At 44.5% G+C, this 19831-nt stretch overlaps 1 protein-coding gene across 1 annotated transcript in view; it reads right to left on the bottom strand.

Annotated features, from left to right (window-relative positions):
- Positions 1–11326: 11326 nt before the first annotated feature.
- Positions 11327–19831, bottom strand: part of LOC146867705 (glutathione S-transferase omega-1-like) — a 134914-nt gene continuing 126409 nt past the window's right edge. Inside the window, exon 6 of the mRNA XM_085607080.1 lies at positions 11327–11634. Within this exon, the coding sequence (XP_085463206.1) occupies positions 11478–11634 (157 nt within the window). The 3' untranslated portion in view covers positions 11327–11477. The remainder of the gene's footprint in view (positions 11635–19831) is intronic.

Genomic DNA, 19831 nt, shown 5'->3' on the forward strand with positions numbered 1-19831 from the left:
TCTTTCTTAACATGAGCAGAAACTGGTGCACTCTCTGCACCTCTGTGTCCCAGTCCCAGTGAGCAAATTCAGGTAGGGCCCCCTTCAGCATGTGTACCACGAATCCACAGATGTCATCCCCTTTGGCGTCTTCTGCTATGCCCAAAAGTCTCAGATTATTTCACCGCTGGCGATTCTCAAAGTCCTCCAACTTCCACATAACATCCGTCATCCTAGTATCATTTGCAGAGACTTGCAGTCCAGTAACCTAGGCCCCAACCTCCAGTGCTACAACTCGCTCTTCCAATGCTGTTGTACATTCTGAAATTTCAATGCAAGCCTTGCTGACCTTTTGGATAGCCCCTTGTAGTTTCTTTGTTGCCAAGTGAGCCCTCTTATGCTTTTGCTGTGCTTCCCCTTGTATCTGTTTTAATGTAGAATAAACTAGCCCCATCGAGGGGGGTGGTTCTGCTACTGCCTCTGATTCAGGGAATATGTTTGCTATATCTTGCAGACTGCCGTCCCCTCCTGGTCCTCCATCCTCTACCAAGAAATGAGTAGATGAATAATCCCATTTAAACTGGCTGGTTCTGCTGTGGTCTGATTCGGATCCCCTATTCTCAGGCCTCTTTCCACCTGTATTCTTCCTCCTTTTTTGGGAGGACAGTAGTTTTTGGGCAACTGGGTTAGGTAAAGAGCCTTCTGAGTCAGCACCAGAATTATCCTAGTCTGTATTGCCATTCTCGCTTGCACTAGATATCTCTGAGTCATCATTGAGGGAGAAGAATTTCTCCCCATCTGGGGACCCCCCTACTTTGGCAGGTATTTGGCTGATGCTTGTTTCTGTTATCACCCTCAAGTTCCCCTCCTCATTGTTGTTGTTGTTGTTATGTTGCGTGATTAGGATACACAACTCATTTCCTTGCCCCTTAGATGGCTCCCCCTGAGCTTGAGTCAACAGACCTGTACTCACAGTTTTTACCAGGGGAAAATCACCAGCGCCAGCAGCTGTTTTCAACAGACTCTCACCAGACACCTCCGTGGCTGCCGCTTTCTTGTTCCCCACCTGTCCGGAGAACATCCCAGGAATTACCGGCTGCTTTGGTGTCTCGGCCTACTCGTTGGGAAGCTGCTCTTTGGGTTTCGCTTTGCCGCTTATCTCCGCCTCCTTGTGTCCTCTGCCTTTCGTCAGGCTGGCGTCTTCAGGGCAGGAAGAGCACCGTGAAGTCCTACAACAGCTCCAGTCTCGGCTTGGTCCCTGGGGGGGCTTGAGCTGCTTGGGTGGCATCGCATTCCACTGGGTCAGTCACCCATTTCCGTAACGGCCGCCAAGGAGTTTCAGCGCAGCATGGACCATCAGGTACACAAGTTGGTTGGCTCTGATTCCCAAAATCCTTTGTTGTATCCATCTCGTCCTCCAAGCTCCAGCTCCTTGATGGGGAATCATCTAGGTAGGCGTTTGGTTTTCCCTGAGTTTTCCTTAAGCCATATCGCTACCGCTGAGAATTACCACAGAGTGGTGGGTGGGTGGCACCCACTGCAGTTACACAGCCGCAATCTTGCCATGTCCCTGCACCAACCCTTCTGTGACACATCCGCAACCATTTTCTTACAGACAAAATAAGCCTTAGAACCAGGTCCCACCACAATCATACTATTGTTCCACACTTTACCATTCTGCAACACCAAAACACAATCCTTGACCAGCCTCACCACCATGGGAGAGGAAAACTGAGCGTGCCCTTTCCTCACATGTCGAGGGATAACAACCCTCACCAGATCACCAACCCTCACATTGATCTCTCTTAGAACAATCTCTTTTGGTGCAATATTTATCCTGCACATGTCTCCGCACATCCAACACCTTTCCTACCTTCTCACAGTCAAGGGTTTTCCTCTCCATCCACTCTCTGTTAAACCGCTTACATGCCACCCTGCCCCTCAACATTGAAAATGGAAACATTCCTGTACTAACATAAGGAGTCGTTCTTATGGCCACAACATATCGTGAATAACTTCCTTTCAATGAACTCATTAATCAATGCCAGCTGCAGTTGATACTTGATTACCCAGTTCACCCTTTCCACAAAGCCATTGCTGCAAAGGTGATACAAGGATGTCCTAATGTGTTTGATACCACTAGACTTGTGGAAATGATTCATCTCTTTGAAGACTAACTGAACACCATTGTCCATCACCAACTTCTCAGGAAAACTCTTCCTGATAAACAACTCCTGAAAGAAATTAATGATCACACTTTAATTCACCCATTGACAAATTTCACCTCAGTCCACTTAGACCTGTCAACACCAGTGCATACTTGGGTAAACTTTCAAGAACTCCAAAAGGATATATCGAAAGCCAACTTATGCCACTGCACCCCAATACTGTCTACAGCCTGTACTGGTAATGGCACAACAACTTGTGACTTATCACTCAAAATGCAAACATTACATTCCCTCACATATTGTTCCACATCCTTGTCAACACCTGGCCACCAGAAATCTTCCTGAACAATCTCATTCATTGCCCGCATGCCCATGTGCCCCTTGTGAGCAAATACCAAAATCCTGGGCCTCAATGCACCAGGTGCTACCAATCAGTCACACCTCAAAAGGACATCGCCAGCCAAAGTCAACTCATTGGCAGATTTCCAAAACAGAATTATTGCTTCTTCCATGTCACGTGCATATGGCCACCACCCTACAACATACTTAATCACTCTCTGCAACACTTCATCTCCACAAGTTGCAGAACGCCATTTCTCTTCAGATAACACCCCATCAGTGATAGGATTCACAGAACACACAAACTCCACATCATCCTCACAATCCTCACTCTCTTCCGTCTCTTCTTTGCTTGGCATCCACGACAAACTGCAGCAAAATTCCATACACCAGGAACAAATAGCAAATTCTAATGGTACCCCTGCATGCGATATTGGCACTTTGCAATGCGAGGAACTGCTTTTCCACCATGGCCAGTCATGAATAGCTCAACCAATGGCTTGTGATCGGTACGTAGAATGAACTGATTGCTCCACACAAAATTTTCATCAATGGCCTCCAAATAGGCTTCAAATGCCCCATGCCAACGTTCCCATTTCAACATTGGGGTACCTGGAACTGATGAAAATGCGTGAGGTGGAGAAATCTTCTCCATACCACCAAACAGTTTCTTTGTTAAGGTTGCTGCTAAAACACTGTGTCCCAAAATCACCAAATATATTGCCTAAATTACTACGCACAAGGTGTGCCTCTCACCGTTTACCATTGAAATCAACAAAAAACTCCTCCGCAGACTACAGACCATCCAGAATGCCGCAGGCAGGCTCATCCTCAATATCCCATGGCACAATCACATCACCCAACACTTCTGCGATCTCCACTGGCTCCTTGTCGAAAGGAGAATAACTTTCAAGCTGCTCACCAACGCCTACAAGGAACTCCACAACACCGGACCCCAATACCTTAATGACCACATCTCCTTCCATACCCCCAAGAGAAATCTCTGCTCAGATGACCTCTCCCTAGCCACCGTTCCACGCGTCTACAGAACCATAGCAGGTTGAAGGTCCTTCTCCTACCTCGCAGCCAAGACCTGGAACAACCTCCCCCTTCACCTCTGGCAAAGCCCGACACTGCACCAATTCAGGAAGGACCTCAAGACCTGGCTCTTTGAATGACCCCAATGGAGCTGCCCACACCCACCCTCAGTGTCTTGAGACCCTAATGGGTGAGTAGTGCGCTCTACAAAACCCTGATTGATTGATTTATCAGGACAGGCTGATCAGCTGTAGTAGTAATCCCGCTACTTCAATGTGTAGCACGTGGTTCTGCGCACCGTTCTCCATATAAAATATCACATTCAAATAAGAGGTGTCCCTGTCAACGTGCACTTCGTCTCTGGTACATGCAAATGAAGAACAGACAAATGCAGAGACTACAAAGAAACTCCCAAATCAAAATGGCAGTGAATGTCGACGTGTGATGGCACATGCGACGCTCACAGCGTGTTTGTTTTAACTCTGCCGGATCCAAAATGGAGGTGGACATCGGCATGATGACGTCGATGCTGATGTTCGCCACTCACGACCAGGAGTGCTCGGGACCGAGTCTGCCAAATTGTCCCTAAATCCACCACAATGCACTGACCAGGTTAAGGATGGAAGCCACAGCAGATCTGCCTCAAGAGTCTGCACCGCCTACAACATCGGAGGCACGGGTCGGGTGCACCAGAATACAGGAACTTGCCAGAAGCAGGAGTACCAGGAACACAGAAATGCAGTCCAGGCAGTTCCTTCACCTGTGGTTCCTCGACGTTGCCCCTCCTCACCAAGGTAAGGTAAGGAGAGGACCAGTTTATTCTTACAGTAGGCAACACCGAGACTCCGGCAGCAACTGCCTACCTGAGAACTCCACATTACCTGCAAGTTCTAACGTTCCAACATGTGGCTCGAGCTGAGCCCACAAACACAAACCCCACACAGCTATACAGTTATGTAGTAAAAAAAAGGATTGTTTTGGTACTTTAGGGAATTGTCTCTCTTCTCGCCCTATGTAGAAATCTCTGGCTTGCAAGTTAGGCCCTTTATTTGCATGTAAAATACTGCTGTTTTTTTAAAAGTTTGGTCGCTTCGGAACAGTGTCAATGATTATTTATTTGTATTTAATGTTTTCCTAAGCTTCCTCCTGTATTCAATCGTTACATGATTCTGCTGAATAAAAAGAAAAAAATAGAATGGGAGGGCCATCTTTGGTCTCATTGCAGACATGGTGATTAAATCCGACCTGGATGGAGGTGTGAATGGCTGTAATTCACTGGGAATAGCTGTAATTGCATGGGGATTAATCAGTCTACAACATTGCTCCATGTATAATTTTCAAGGCCAGCGGAATTATGTGTTTGTACTGTAATTTCTGCATAATTATAGGTTTGCCGCATTTGTCAGACCTTTGTCCCAGTTACAGGACGAGCTATCATCACAGAATAGTCATCTTTAATGGCATAAATGCAACAACTTTATAAAAGTTGTCTTTGCAGCAAGCATATATTAATAGATTATTATAGTACTGTACAAGAACGTTGGGGCATATCAGCAAGGGCCTGCGATAATTATCGCTCAGCGCTTTTAGCGCGAGGATAATTATAGCAGGCTAACGCTGGATTCTATTGCTGAGATAGCGTGCTATCAGCAACGCTTATCTCCCAAGCGATACGAATCCATGCGTTAGCTGGAAAACAGTGTGATTATCGCTGGAAATCCAGCGATAATCGCACTGCGACCAGCGATACCTTGCTGATAGGGCAGGGTGGTCTTAGCCATGTAATCCACCTTCTATTGGATTACATGACTAAATCAGATTACAAGCAGGCGTAAGGAAAGTAGCGATAACTGTGGTTAGCGCTACTTTTCTTTTCGCTCTTCTTGTTTGCGTGCAGCTTGATAATTGGAGAAATGTCGGTTAGCGACATTTCTCCAGTTATTTTGGCACGGAACGCCCACTTTGCATCTCATTAGAGATGCAAAGCTGGGCGTTGTTGTAAGGGACGCTAAATCAGCAAAACACGTGATAGCGTGTCTTTGCTGATAAGGCGATTAAATTATTGCCGCTTTTCGCCCGAAAACGGACGCAAAAGCGGCGATAATTTCATAGCGCCGCCTTGCTGATATGCCCCAATGTTTCTAACTTTCATTACTCGAGTTAGTTAAACATATGTTTTAGCAGACTGCACTGCAGCTGGCTGCAGTCTCTTGCCTGTAAACTCATGTTAGCTTTCAGATTGTAGGTAAGGTTGAGCAGCTGGGCCTAACTTTTCGAGGCACAATAACTTGTTACACTTTTTTAAATCTGAAATTTTAAAAGCAAAAAACTGTATGCTTTCAATTATGACATTTAGCCTGACCTGCCACATCACTGTTTCTAGACTCATTTGCAAGATTTGTTCCAAACTTTAGTTAAGAAATCTTTCTCTGCTTGCTCAAATTTGAAATTTGACTTTCAGGCACACTGAGCCATTTGTGTGCAAGTTACAGCTGACTCATAAAAATCAAAAGGTTATGTTATGTTATGTTATAATTGTCTTGTATAGCGCACGGCTACTCAAAAGAGTGTCCTGGCGCTTTAATGCAAACCTGTACCACAACATAACGAAAAAGAAAAAGCAGAAAAATGAGAAGTCCCTAAACTAACAATCAAGGCTGATATCTAAAGAAAAAAGCCAGGTTTTTAGGCCCTTCCTAAACGCCAACAGATTGGAGGTACTGCGCAGTGTCACTGGTAAAGTATTCCAAAGCTGCGGAGCCAGCAGTCTGAAAGATCGACCTCCTATACGTGCCCTTTTTATGCGAGGGACCACGGCGAGAAACAAAGACTCCGACCTCAGGGACCTTGCAGGATGGTAAAAAGCTAGCCTTTTTTGAAGATATTTTGCTCCTGAAGCATGTAGAGCTTTATGGGCCAAGGTCAAGGCCTTAAAGACTATCCGCTTCCGGATGGGCAGCCAATGGAGTGACTGCAGGAGGCCCGAGGTTCTAGCTCGGCCGGGTAATCCAAAGATGGCCCGTGCTACCGAATTCTGGACCACCTGCAGTCGTTGCAACAGATACTCCGGCAGGCCGAGATAAAGGATATTCGAGTAATCCATTCTCGAGCCGATTATAGCCTGAACCGTTATCTTCCTGTGATCCTTCGGGAGCATAGGAAGAAACTTGCGGAGCATCCGGAGGAGGCCGAAACAGGTACCAGTAAGACCAAGAATCTGGGATCTCAGCGTCAGACCATTATCGATCTTAATCCCCAGGTTCTTGGCTAGCTGGGAAGAGCCTGCAGGGGGAAACATATTAGCAGGCCACCATTCCTGCCAATCTGGGTCCGATCTGCAGCCGAAGAAGAGTACCTCCGATTTATCCGAGTTGCACTTGAGGCTGTTAAGCTGGAACCAATTAAAAACAGCCCCAAGGCAACCCCGGATACTCTCTCCGTCAAAATCTGCTCCTTTCCCGCAGGTAAAGAGGAGCTGGGTATCATCGGCATAGGAAACGATCTGGGCCCGAAAGATTCCGCCAGTGCCGCCAGAGGGGGCATAAAGATGTTAAAGAGAGTCGGGCTCAGCACTGAGCCCTGTGGGACTCCGACACCGAGTGACGGCATCTCGGCGGAACTGGAGGAGGCCCAGACCGTTTGTCGACGGCCAGCCAAGAAAGATCGAAACCAGCTGAACACCGTCCCCCTCAGACCGATCTCATAAAGTCTGGCGAGGAGACCCTCGTGGGGGACGGTGTCAAAGGCCGCCGACAGATCGAGCATCACAAGCATCGCTTTGCCTCCTGAGTCCAGCACCTCCTTAATTGCCTCCGAGACTTCCAGGAGCGCTGTTTCGGTGCTCAAGTTGGTGCGGAAGCCGGATTGGGTGGAGTGCAGCAGATCATGGGATTCCAGATAGTCGGAGAGCACCGTATGCGCGTGCTTCTCCAGGATCTTAGCAAAGGCGGGCAGAAGCGAAATGGGCCTGTAATTAGCCAACACCTCCGAGTCCAGGCCGGGCTTTTTAAGCAGAGGGATGATCATCGCCTGCTTCCAGGCCTGAGGGACCACACCCTCACTCAAAGAGCGGTTCAGAATAGGATTCACGATGGGATTAATGACTTCGGCCATCTTTGCCAAAAATTTGGCAGGGCAAGAGGTGATCCCGATTTAAGGCAGGCCATCAGGTCCAGGGACGAGGATACTGAAAGTGGCGAAAAGTCTGCCAGAACCGGGTCTGCACTAGCTGTTAAGTCGAAGACACCATCAGAATAGTGAGATACTTCAACCCCCTTCAAGGGGAAGGAGTCCTGAATCGATTTGACCTTGGAGGTGAAGAAATTGGCAAGGGCACTCACCCATGCCTCAGTAGGGGGTACCTGAGTCGAAGGAACACGAGGGGCCATAAATTCCCTCACGATGGCGAATATCTCCTTGCACGAATTGGAGGCAGTCTCAATTCTCCTTGAAAAATAGCCTCTTTTTTCAGAGAGGATGTCGCGATGGTAGGCTTTGACAGAGGCTCTGTAAGCAAGCTTTGCCGCGGGATCATATTGCGACCGCCAAGCTCTCTCTGCTACCTTGCACTGCCGCCGTGAAGCCGCCAGTGCTTCGGTAAACCAGGGGGCAGAAGCCCGTTTAGCTGTATTGCGAGGAGGCCTCACCGGGGCAAGGTCATCCAGCCTATCCGTGAGCCATGATTGTAACAGTTCTAAATCCCTTTCTAGGTCCCCTGTCATAAGGCATGGGTGAGCCAGGCATGCCTGTGCCAGCAATTCTGGAGTCACCCGGTGGTACGCCCTCGACCATCGGCAGGACTGCCAGGGAGGAGCACTAGATGTTTTTTTTGCCTCCGACACATAGTATTTGACCAGCCTGTGATCCGACCATAGCACCTGCAAAGGCACCAACATCTCTATAGAAGTAGTCGAGAAGACCAGATCCACCGATTTGATAGTTACAACCAGTTTCTATGTTCAGTGAAGGATAACATAGTTGTGGCTGCTAGGACACATCAACTGCCCACAGATCAGAATACCAGCAATCTATGCCAAACAAACAATGGAATGCACAAAAAAGATACATTTATTACAGAAGCAATATTTTTCTTCATATTTCAACACCTTTTTTTCTTGTGGTGTGTTCAATTGCTATTTGAAATTGGTTCTTTTGGCGTTTTTTTTTGTCGCTTCGCTGGGTTGACTTTCTTTTGTATTGTGATGCCATGAACTGATGGACTAGAAAATACGAAATGAGACTAGCAATTACAATCAGGGCTGCTTCTAGACCACAACAAGCAAGGGGGCCTCAGACTGACCATAAAGTATAAAATAAGGCATCATTCCACAAGATGGGGGGTGGGGGTCAAAGGTAGACTTTGCCTAGGGCGGCAATGAATCATTTAATAACCCTGATTAATAGGCAAGAACAACTAGGTTTCTACCATAAGCAGGGGCACTGGAATTATGTGGCGGATGAGGACGAATTACGTGGCAGGATTGAATACATTATGGGCCAAAAACAGCAAATTATGATGCGTATGGCGCCACATTTTGTGATAGCATTGCATCACTAGTTTGACATGTTTACACATGGTAACACACTCTGGGAAAAGCTTTCACCTTATTACTAGCAGTTTAACATCTAAATACAGCAATAGGCCACTGAAAGATGACTAGACAACTTTCAAGACGGGTCTTCCGCTGCGTAGGAACACACATCACCATATTGATCTGTTTGAGATAGAAACAATTTTTGGGGCAAATTCTGCTGATTATGTAGCAGATGATGAATTATGTAGCAAGTATGGCAAATCTTTATTTATGCGGAAAATGCAACGGCTGCAGAATTGCATAATTCTAGTGGCCCTGACCATCAGATGATAAAGTGTCTATAGTTTAACAACATATGGTTATTTCCAGAAAATAGCAAGAGCCTGAAAAGCAAACTGAAGCAGCATAGACAGCAAGGAGACATCTAACTCTATAAAGATTGCCCTCATTTTATCAATATCAACACCAGCCTTTTGTGGAGTTGATTCTACGTTTTGCATTTCAGGTGCTGTCATGTGCTGACAGCACCCAAACCCTTCCTAAACTTAATATCTCAGCCCATGACTCTGTGCTATCTTTTAAAGACTGGTTGGCTCTGCAAGACCGGATGCTCAATGGAGATTAGATGGAGATTTTGGTAACTCTGGAGGCAATCCCTTCGTATGGAAAAAGTCTCTTTGGCTGACCTTCTTGCGAAATTTTCCATTCTATGTTGGAAAGATGAAAAGCTGGTGCTTTTGAATGGCTCAGGATTTCTTCTTCAATGCACAGAAAGGTAAGAATTTTTGATCCTTAAGAACCCCACCCTTTTCTCCTTTGTAATATCTAAGCCATGGTCATTACTTTATCATTCTTTCATGTCTGGAGTATGGAGTATGGGAATGGTGTGTATGTTGGTCTCTTGGACTGCCAGACTGCAAGGCTGCAAGAAATCCAGACTATGGCATCTGGTTTGCATCTGGCTTGCAAAAGACTGATCTTGTTTCAGTGGTGAGACATGCCATTCATAGGCTTCCAAACAAAAAAGAAGATTCAGTTTAAGTCTCTCTTCCTGATTTACCTGGATTTCTATAACACAGGTTGTGATCTGCTCTACTTCTTGATTTCTCACTAAAGCCCCAACAGCTCCCATAGAACAGGTTCTTTGTTGCTTCTTCAAATCCCCCACTACCGTAGACTGGAGTACAAACTTTTCAAATCTTAAACCCTGCACTTTGAAATAATCTACAGCTGGAACTTCCTCCGTCCGGCTCGCAGTATTTCACAAAAAAACTAAAATAATCCTCTTCATTAGTTTTTCTACTCTCCCTTTTATTCCCATCTCTGCCGTTGTCTCTGTCCTGGTGGCAAGATGCTTTTGGGTGACAGATGCCCTCTACAAATAGACTAATAAAATAATGTATTAGCAGATTACCCAGTATTCGCTGTTCCTTTTATAAAAAAAAACTGTCCTTGCAAGTGATGGTGTCCAGAAAATTCATATAATGTGGCATGTTAGGGGGTTTATACATAACATTTAAGCCATAAAAGGAGCATTCAATTGCAATGAATGTTTAGTTAATGCCAAGGGTCATCATTTAAGAGCAGGTAGTGATGACAACTACAACGATTATGTTGCTGCTTAGAACCACTGTATTTTAACTAATGTGACTGCTGCTATTTAAAAATATATGGGTCTGATTTTGAGTTTGGCAGACAGGGTACTCCACTACAAATGCGGCAGAGTAGCCTGTCCGCCAACCACGCATTCTGCTCGCCTCATTTAGTGATCTGCGGAACTTAAGTGTTCTGTTGGCTCTGTCAATGTAATACTTCCTCCAAAAGCACAATGCAGCCACTTCCATTGTTGTAATGGAGGGCAGGAACAGTGTGAGGGTGCTTCCACTATGTCTATTATTGTTTTGCATTGACACTGTAATTTCTATCTTATTCTGATTTAACTAGTATTTTTGGCTAGGCGCCTTGACGCCCACTGGGCTAAGTAGCGCGTTATAAATTGGATTTCATTTCATTTCATTTCACTGCGGTGGAGAGTATGAATCTGAAGAAACCAGAGGTGGCGCTCTACGAAGGTGTATTTATAGTGCATTTGTACTTAATATATTCGTTGGTTTGCTTTCTAGACATTTTACTATCTTTAAACCTCAGCAAAATAAAATAATTGGGATATTTGTAAACATCTTTCCCTGGTATACTTTTATTTTTCTGGTGAATAAACATAAAACGTTATGTTTCTAGGCCTGTTCATTAAAGATAACAACACCTCAGTTTGAAGAAGAACAGTGTCCAGGATCCCTTTATTAGGTCATCACACAGATATGATCTACCAAGCATCCTGCTCCGGCAGAATTAGAGTGTAAAGAAGCATCACACATTAGGAAACTAATTCAAAGGACTGTGTTCACAGTGTTGCCTATGACTAAAGATCGAAGTCGAGCACATCTGGAGAACTATCAGTAGCATATAAAGCAAAGAATGCTTTCATGGTTGTCGCATCCATTTTCGTTGCCTTGACAGCTGGATCCTGCATCATCAGCTCTATCCAGGAATTGATCTTTGGGGTGTTCTTCAGACCACTGTAAATAAATGGTAAATAAAAAAAAAACTGTGAAATAGGCAGAAATTGTATGGTTGAAACATTCATGGGCTACATTTTTGGCGGCAGCACACCAGACTAAGCATGCGTTTTTATTTTATTGTGAACAGTGGTCAATGAGTCCTCGCTTTTGCCCAGAACCCAATGTTTCCAGTTTACTCGGGTACAGTCAACCTGGCGATCTCCAGAACACAGAGGTAGCTCCTGCATTGCGTTTGTGTCCTGCTTTTTACAGAGCAACACATACTTCGCCCCCCAGATTCTGAACCATACAAAAATGTGACGTAAGAAATGTTTGAATTAATTTTCACTCTTGGTAATTACTGGCACATTGCACTCCATCAGTTTTGTTCTCTCTTCCACGATGGAAGAGTACTAAATGCATGTACTTCGTCTTTGCTTCCAAACCAAGAAAGTAAAGTGGAGACCTAACTGCTTGGCCATATCCTCTTGAACAGGAAGAGGAACACACCCAACTTCAGATCTGCTTCAGATTTACTGTACCTTGGTGGGCGAGGTGCAGCCAGAATTCCCATGGCACAGAGACACCAATATATTTCCTTGGAACGGAGTAATGCCCTACTTTACTTGTAAATCGCACCTGGGTGAATTTACATTTGCTTCTTAGGAAAATAAGTAATGCTCTACATTCCTGTAAATTGTATCTTAAAATTGTCCGCATACTTTCCAGTAACTTTTTACTTTTCTATAAATTGCAACCGTGTGAAATACACTAATATTCTCTGGGAACCAGAAAACTCTCTTCATCCCTGTAAATGTACACAAGTGCTTGCCTGTACATTGCGCCTTGGATGGATTTCACAAATATCTTCCAGGTACTGAGTAACTCTCTAGTTATCTGTAAATATTTTCTGGGCAGACCTCCCAGAGCTTACCAATATAAAGATTTTTTTCCTAAGAGCTGAGTAGCTATCTACAATAATTATATAGCGCTTATTTGTGGACATTACAAGTATTTCATAGGGAGCAAAGTAATCTCCTGTGTTCCTTGACATTCCCCTCTGAGTGGACCTTGGACATATTCTAGTCTTACTCCAAATAACACTCGTTAGCCTACATGACATCTTACTCTATCCCAATGAGATACCTTTGTACTTCGCCTCCACAAGCAGAACACAGATGACACAATCCCGAGCACCAATAGGTGCATAAATTCCACGGAAGCCACTTAGTGTCTGAGTGCTGCTACCCAAAGGATGCATCTTTATCCTCTCACAAACCTAAATATCAAAGCCGGATATTTTCACTTCACAAAAAAAAAAGATCCCATTCACGCAAACTGGATTCAGAGCCGACACTAATAGAATTGCTACATATTGGTATTATCCCTGATGATATGAGCCAGTGAAATTTAAGAACCGTAGCCTGTTTGCTTGCTTCATAGGTTAATGTATGGCCTTAAACGGGGTGGATAGACTTATACTAGTGTCAAAATTATTGAGGTGAGGAAACCCTGCTACATATTGGGAGCATCCTTTCTGTTGGATCAATCGGACCAATTTAGAATAACGTTACATGTATTTATAAAACACACGTTCACCCAAGGGTGTCTTGGCGCTGAATAAGAAAAATTTATTTGCTTACCTGTCAATTGGTTACAATGGCCATTTAACAATGAAGATTATGAGTGTGACCAAGAAATGCCTTAAATAAGGCTACTTGCTGAATCCAGTCTTTTTTAACTTGTATACAGCTAACTTATCAGTGGCCATTAATACAGAGGGGAAGAATATGCTGATGACACCATCATTCAGACCACACATCAAGGGGCCTATAAAGGTCCTCAGGGGGCCGACGATATTATAATACGGCTAACAAATTCGCAGTTAATGCAGATAAATTAAAATATTTTACTCAGTAAAATGACATTTTGCTACATTCGAAATATTCCAGTTGAGAAAAGCAGGAAATACAGATGTGTTGCTCGAGAATCGTGGGACAAGAAGTGAATACCTAGCCTCATGAAGAACTAAATCTTCTGCCTTGACATATGCTATTTGTTATTTCGATAACAACTATAATAACCCTTACTAACAGTCATAAAGGCAAAATTACTACCATCTCTTGATTATGGCCTAGTGACATTTCCATGGAAATTAGGCCTTTGTTCAGACTGTTTCCAGTGTAAATTTTTAGTAAAATCTTTGGTCTCCCTATTTAAACCAGCCAAGAGTAAATATGGATACAATTTAATCTGCACCAGTCATTACTCAAGGTGATGTCTAGGTTGATGGTGTTATGCCATGTTGTGGAGAATTTCCTCAAAACGAACATTTGACAAGTACTCCATTGCAGTCAATTTTCGTATTCTCATTGGCTACTTGATTTACATGAGGCACTGAGCACCTTACAGCTGCAACCCCATAGAGAAGCCTTATATCACTGGCATTTTTAAGACTGCATTGAACAAAATAGGTTAAAGCAATGTTGTTTATTGGGGATATTGAAGGTTTTAATAAAAGTAAATTTTCAGGCTACATTTCTGGCAACTTCTCAGGAAAGAAACTGGATCAGACAAATCATAATTAGCCCATTATCAAGTACTACCATTTTTAAACAACACATTGGACAGACAATTTTTTCTGTAACCAAATGCAGAGACAGCAGAACTTCTTTACTCTTGTCAACCTAATTCTCTGTACTGCAAAAGGCACACAGATTCCATAACCACTAAGCGATTTATAGGCATGCACTATATATAATGTAACATAACATGGCATACGATAGTATACCATATTAATCCAATGCCATTACCACATCCCAAATCCCGAATCTTAAATCCCAGTCTATGCCATGCGGCACTAAGCGCCTCACTTGAAAAACCAAGAAGGAAAAATCTGCAGTGCTTGAATCAGTGCTTAATTTTAGCCGGTTGTTTCCAGTGCTCAGCACTGGCACATAGTCATCAACACTGGCACTTTTCATGAGCACCAGTTAAGGACACATTAATTTATGGTAGGCATGGGGAGATTAAGTGATTTGCCCATAATCACAGGATGGTGAGCCGACTCGGAAGCTCGGACCTGGTTCCCCAGCACCAAAGTCAGCAACTCTGGCCATTACACCACATCCTTTCTCCACTTTCATTGTTAGTAGTTGGTTGTTTAAAGGTGGGGCTAATAGGAGAAATTGGGTGGTGTAAGCAGCCTCTTGACAAGATCCCTAGCACATAGTTTTAAAAAAAATTGACCACCGGTTTGAATTAACCAGAATAATGGGGAATTATAATGAGTGCATTCCACCCCATGAAGCTACACCACCCTTATGAGACCAAGTAAGGCCTCATTGCTGACTCCTTTTAGTGAAATATCTAACACTTGCAGTTTATTTAATCAGTGAGACAGCATGCCTAAATTCAAGGTTGAGCACTTGATATAATCCTAATACTTCTCAAGATACTTTCAGAAACCGAAATTGTTTGGAAAAGCAAGAGCTCTAAGAAGCAAATGTACACTACTTTCAAGGTTTCCACCTTCAGAAAAAAATATCATTTTCAAATGTACCATCTCAGGGAATGACCAGAGAATATGGAACACTGGGAATTAGTCTTGCTCCATTGTTTCAAACCAAAGTTCATATATAATTTACTACATCCAGTCTACCTCTCTTGCAGTGGTGGCTGGTGACTTTTTAAAGTGGAAGTGTGTAAAAGTTGTGGATGAGTTTGACTTAGCGGCAAGAATAGTCTTGAAATTTTTAAAAGTATGAATATGAGTTCTCCATATCTTGTCGCATTATTTTCATTAGTTAGTGTAGTGCGCAAATTGTGCAGAGTGACCCACACCTTTCTGTTAAAAATACACGTTCACAGTAAATATATTGTTTCCTCACTTAAAATTTATTTGGATATGGAAATCTGGGAGCAATCTACTCCAAAGATATGTTTAGTGCCTTCCCTGCCAAATTCATGAATATTAGTGTGGCCTGTAAAAGTGCAACGCTTCATAGCTTTATAAAATAAGGATGGACGAGGCATTAAAGGCCCAAGCTAAATACCCAGCTCTGGCAATCCAAAGCATAAAATGAGCCACCCCTTCATGTAGTTTTGCCTGCCACCTGTACTCTAACCCAGTGCTTCCCAAACATCTTACAAACACGACCCACATTTTACCACGACAATCTTTTGCTACCTATCTAGCTTTAATGTAACTAAGCATTGTATGGTAACGCACTGTCATTTACAGACAGCACATTTTCCATTGAAATGGCCACTAAATTTGAACATGCTGTTTAGCTGATAAAATTATTCTGCACATAAATGATGATGCTTGGAACTACGGTTTCAGTGCATATTTATCATTTGTGCGCCACCAAGAAAAAGTGTCTTAATTTGATTCGATACTATAAAAATCTTTGTTTCAATCAAGAATTTTTTTAATAAAATACTTAATTAAAAAAATTTTAACTGCTGAATGTGTACAGTTTGTTTACAGTAGGTAGCATTTTGTTGTCCCAACAAAAAAATGACATCCTACGGCCGTCCACACTCTCTATACCTCAGCAAGATTATCACATAATTCACTTTACTTTTCTTTCTCTGACTGCAAAGTGAGACAATTTTATAAACACCTTTCCCCATGCTAAAAAAATCAAGCAGCAATTTGCCAGAAGACATACCTGACATTTGACCGATGTCACTGAAGCACAGCAAATGAGGCAAGATAAATACAAAGGGCCTCATTTATGAGAAGTGACACCAGAGGTGGAATGTCTGCTGCACTGTGTGGCACTGACACATCAGTGGCAGGAGATGTGGATGGAGTGGTAGCAGCAGCATGCATCGGCGCCATGCCTTGTGGCAGCAATGCCATGAGGATAGTCTTTATGGCATTGAGGGACCCAGCCAACTCTCGCTGGTGTGCAGCCGTGTCAGCGCTGTTTCCGCACAGTTACGCTCCCTGTCCTTCATCATCCAACTTCCGGGCGAGCTCGCTGGAGCCACTATGACTGGACAGTCGTTCTTGCCTCTGAGTCAGGACCCTGGCGATTACAGCCATGGTTCGTTGGAGGGCATGGAGCGGACTGTCGGTGTCCGTTAGGGAATGTGAGTGGTCCCTGATGGGTCTTAAACACCCACGTATGGCGTCTAGTTTGGCTGCCATTGAACCCCACCTGCACCTGTTCGGCCAACTTCTCCTGGCACCCCAACACACGGAGTTGGAAGGCCATGTGTTGGTAGTGTGGGTCCTGGGAATCAGCTGTGGTGGTGGGTGCTGCCTGCTGTGTGTACTGTGCAGGGGGTGGGTTCTCCTCGTAGCAGCTGGGCTGACCTGCTCCTGGAAGTGGGCTCCGGAGGCTGTCCATGAGCTGTTGGAGGACGTCAGAGTTGAAGGTCTGGTTGTCCTCTTCGTCATCAGAGAAGAGAGGTTGGAACTGCTCTGCAGGAGGTGTTGTATTTCCCTCTGCAATGTGAAGGGGAGATGCAGTTTAACATTGTGTTCACATGTATCTTGACACAATGAACATGTTTACATGCAGACTGAATTACAGTGTACATTGTGACTGTTTGTGGGGAGCTGCCTGTGTGATGTGGGACAGTGGAGATTTCGACGACATCACAGATGTGTGTTTGTACTTGTGCATTGTCAACTCACAGTTCCCTGCGATGTCATATGTGATTGGCCAGTTACTGCACACAAGCGGGACCAGTTGTGTCCCCTGTTCTGTTGTGGACGTGTTGCAGATTGTGCCACATCGTTGTCAATGTTGTTGTGCTCTGCATGTGATGTGTGTGCCGCATTTTGGGGGAGTCGCCCCTGCAGCTCTGAATTGGCTGCCCCTGATCCCTTACATTCGGTGTGCCTCTGCCTTCTGTGCTTATACAGTGCTGGGATGTGGCATTCGTGGGTGCATTGGTATCTTGTTGGGAGTTTGGGGTGTGGGGCATGGTTTGTCTGATGATGTGCTGTGCTTACTTGTGCATGTGTGCCATTGTGCCCATCTCCCCCCGTCCCTCCAGACCCTGGTCATTACTCACCGTGTTGCTGTTGTGTCCGGTCCTGTTGAGCAGTGTCCGGGCCCCCAACTCCTGCCACCATCTCCCGACTGATGACTGTGGACACCATTTCCTCCATCTCATCCAGCGCTCCTCCTGTAGCGCTGGACTGCCACCTCCAGTCTGCATTGCTGCCTTCCAGTTGTTTGTGAGCTTCTGCTTGGTTTTGCACTTGACATCATTCCAGCGCCTCTTGACCTCTTGACCTCTTGACCTCGTCCATTTTCCTCTTCAGCACTCCAACTGCATTCACCTTGTCCACGATGATCTGCTATATTCCATTTTTAGTTGCCAGTGACACAGTGGAGGTGACTCACAGTAGTTGATGGTGTTCTATCACCTCCATTATCAGGATCCTGTTTTCCTGCGGACTGAACCTTTTCTTCCGACTCTTCTTCTCCTTGCCCTTCCCTGACCCCAAAGTCCCAGGCTGGTCCTCCGGGGGGCATGTGGGGTTCTGGTTGTCTTCTGAACTTGCTCCGGCTGACTCCATTGTGCTTCGCTGTTGTTTGGCTTTTGTATGTGTTTTTTTCACCTTTTGTAGTGCATTTTCCCGCTGTCGTGTGGGGATTGCAGGCCTGTGGCTGGTTTTCGCTGATTTTTGTATCGCGATTGGCGTCATCGCCGCTTTTTTGGCGTTGGTGTTTAGCATTTTTGCAGCATCGCGTTGGTTTTTACGCGTTGGTTTGACGCGTTGTCATGGGACTATCGCATGTTGCCGCCGGCTTGGGAATACCACGATGACACGGAGTTATTTTCCCGCAATGGATTGCGATGTGGTGAGTTGAGATAAGCTACTCTTGCGGTAGTTATCACACGTTCTTGAGAATATACCCCAAAGTGTTTGTCTTATGGGTGGTCTTTGTTACGTAAAAGACTTCAAATGATAGAGGTTTTAGAAGTGTCAGCTACTTCAGTATTAGAATTACAGCCCCATGGAGCAGAAACACGGGGTACTCTCAGAGAGAGCCATAATGAATGACACATTTTATGGATGTCAGGTCCAGTCAGAGCTTTAAGTGGGAAGGGTCCTGCCAGTGCTCAGTATTGGCAGTTTTAAAAAGCAGGTGCTGAGACGGGCACCTATCCGGCACTGCAATTTTGCCCTCACCCTCAGGGTGTAATAAACGTCTTAACTCTGCAGCACTGCCTTTGATGCAAATTCCAAGAGACTCCTTATAGTACTTTCACAGTCTCATCATGTCAGAACTGAAGCATTTTCAATGTTATATACAACTAAGCCATAGTTGTTGCTTATTTATCTTATGTAATTAACAATCATGACAAAGCCAACAGTCCTGGCTTGTTTTAGGTGTAATGTTACTTGTGTTATATATCTGGATGCAATGACGAAAGAAGCAAAATATCAGTCGGGCAGCACACTATTCTAAGCACTGATGTTTAGCTTACGTGTTTTTAAGCCCCATCCTTAATTGCATTTGCAATGCCTCTTTGAGATTAACCCCCCCCCCAGTTTTTTCTCTCCACTTAAAGCCCGAGGAATATGCAACAGGGGGAAAGAGGGAGAGGCGGAGGTGAGAGGGTGGAGGTGTGTAAATAGAGCGAGGGAGGAGGATAAAAAAAACAATGAAAGGGAGCGGGAGAAATAGAGAGAGAGGGAGAAAGAGGGAGAGCAGAGAGGTAGAAAGAGATCGAGAATGAGGAACCAAGAGAAAGAGAGAGAAATGAGAGAAAGGAGATCATATTGTGTGCATAATAGAGAGAGAAATAGAAAATACAGGAGATAGATACAACAAACACAATTAGGGGTAAAGAACTAGGAAATAAATAAATGAGAGAGGAGGGAGAGAGTGTAGGCCAGAGCCAAAGATAACTAATGTTTGTATGTGACAGATAAATCCAATTATTTATAACTGTCTATACCCTGACTTCTAGGGACCTCCCGTTTGGGAGGTTCAAGATGTCCTCGTGTTGTAAATTGGCAGCGATTGGCTTAGCATTAGCGGAATCCATCTTGTATTTAGAGGCTATCTTATCCATTTCGTGGAATCCATTTTGTATTTCTGGCAGCCATTTTGTTTGCCATGTGCTGCCATGTGCTCACCATGTGCTTTGTCCTCCCTCAGTGTTGACTGCTCTTGTAATCTGCCTAGAAACAAACTATATTTAGCATCTTCCACCTTTGCACATGCCCAGTGAC

Source organism: Triturus cristatus, chromosome 1_2 (genome assembly GCF_964204655.1).
Source record: "Triturus cristatus chromosome 1_2, aTriCri1.1, whole genome shotgun sequence".
NCBI lineage: Eukaryota > Metazoa > Chordata > Amphibia > Caudata > Salamandridae > Triturus > Triturus cristatus.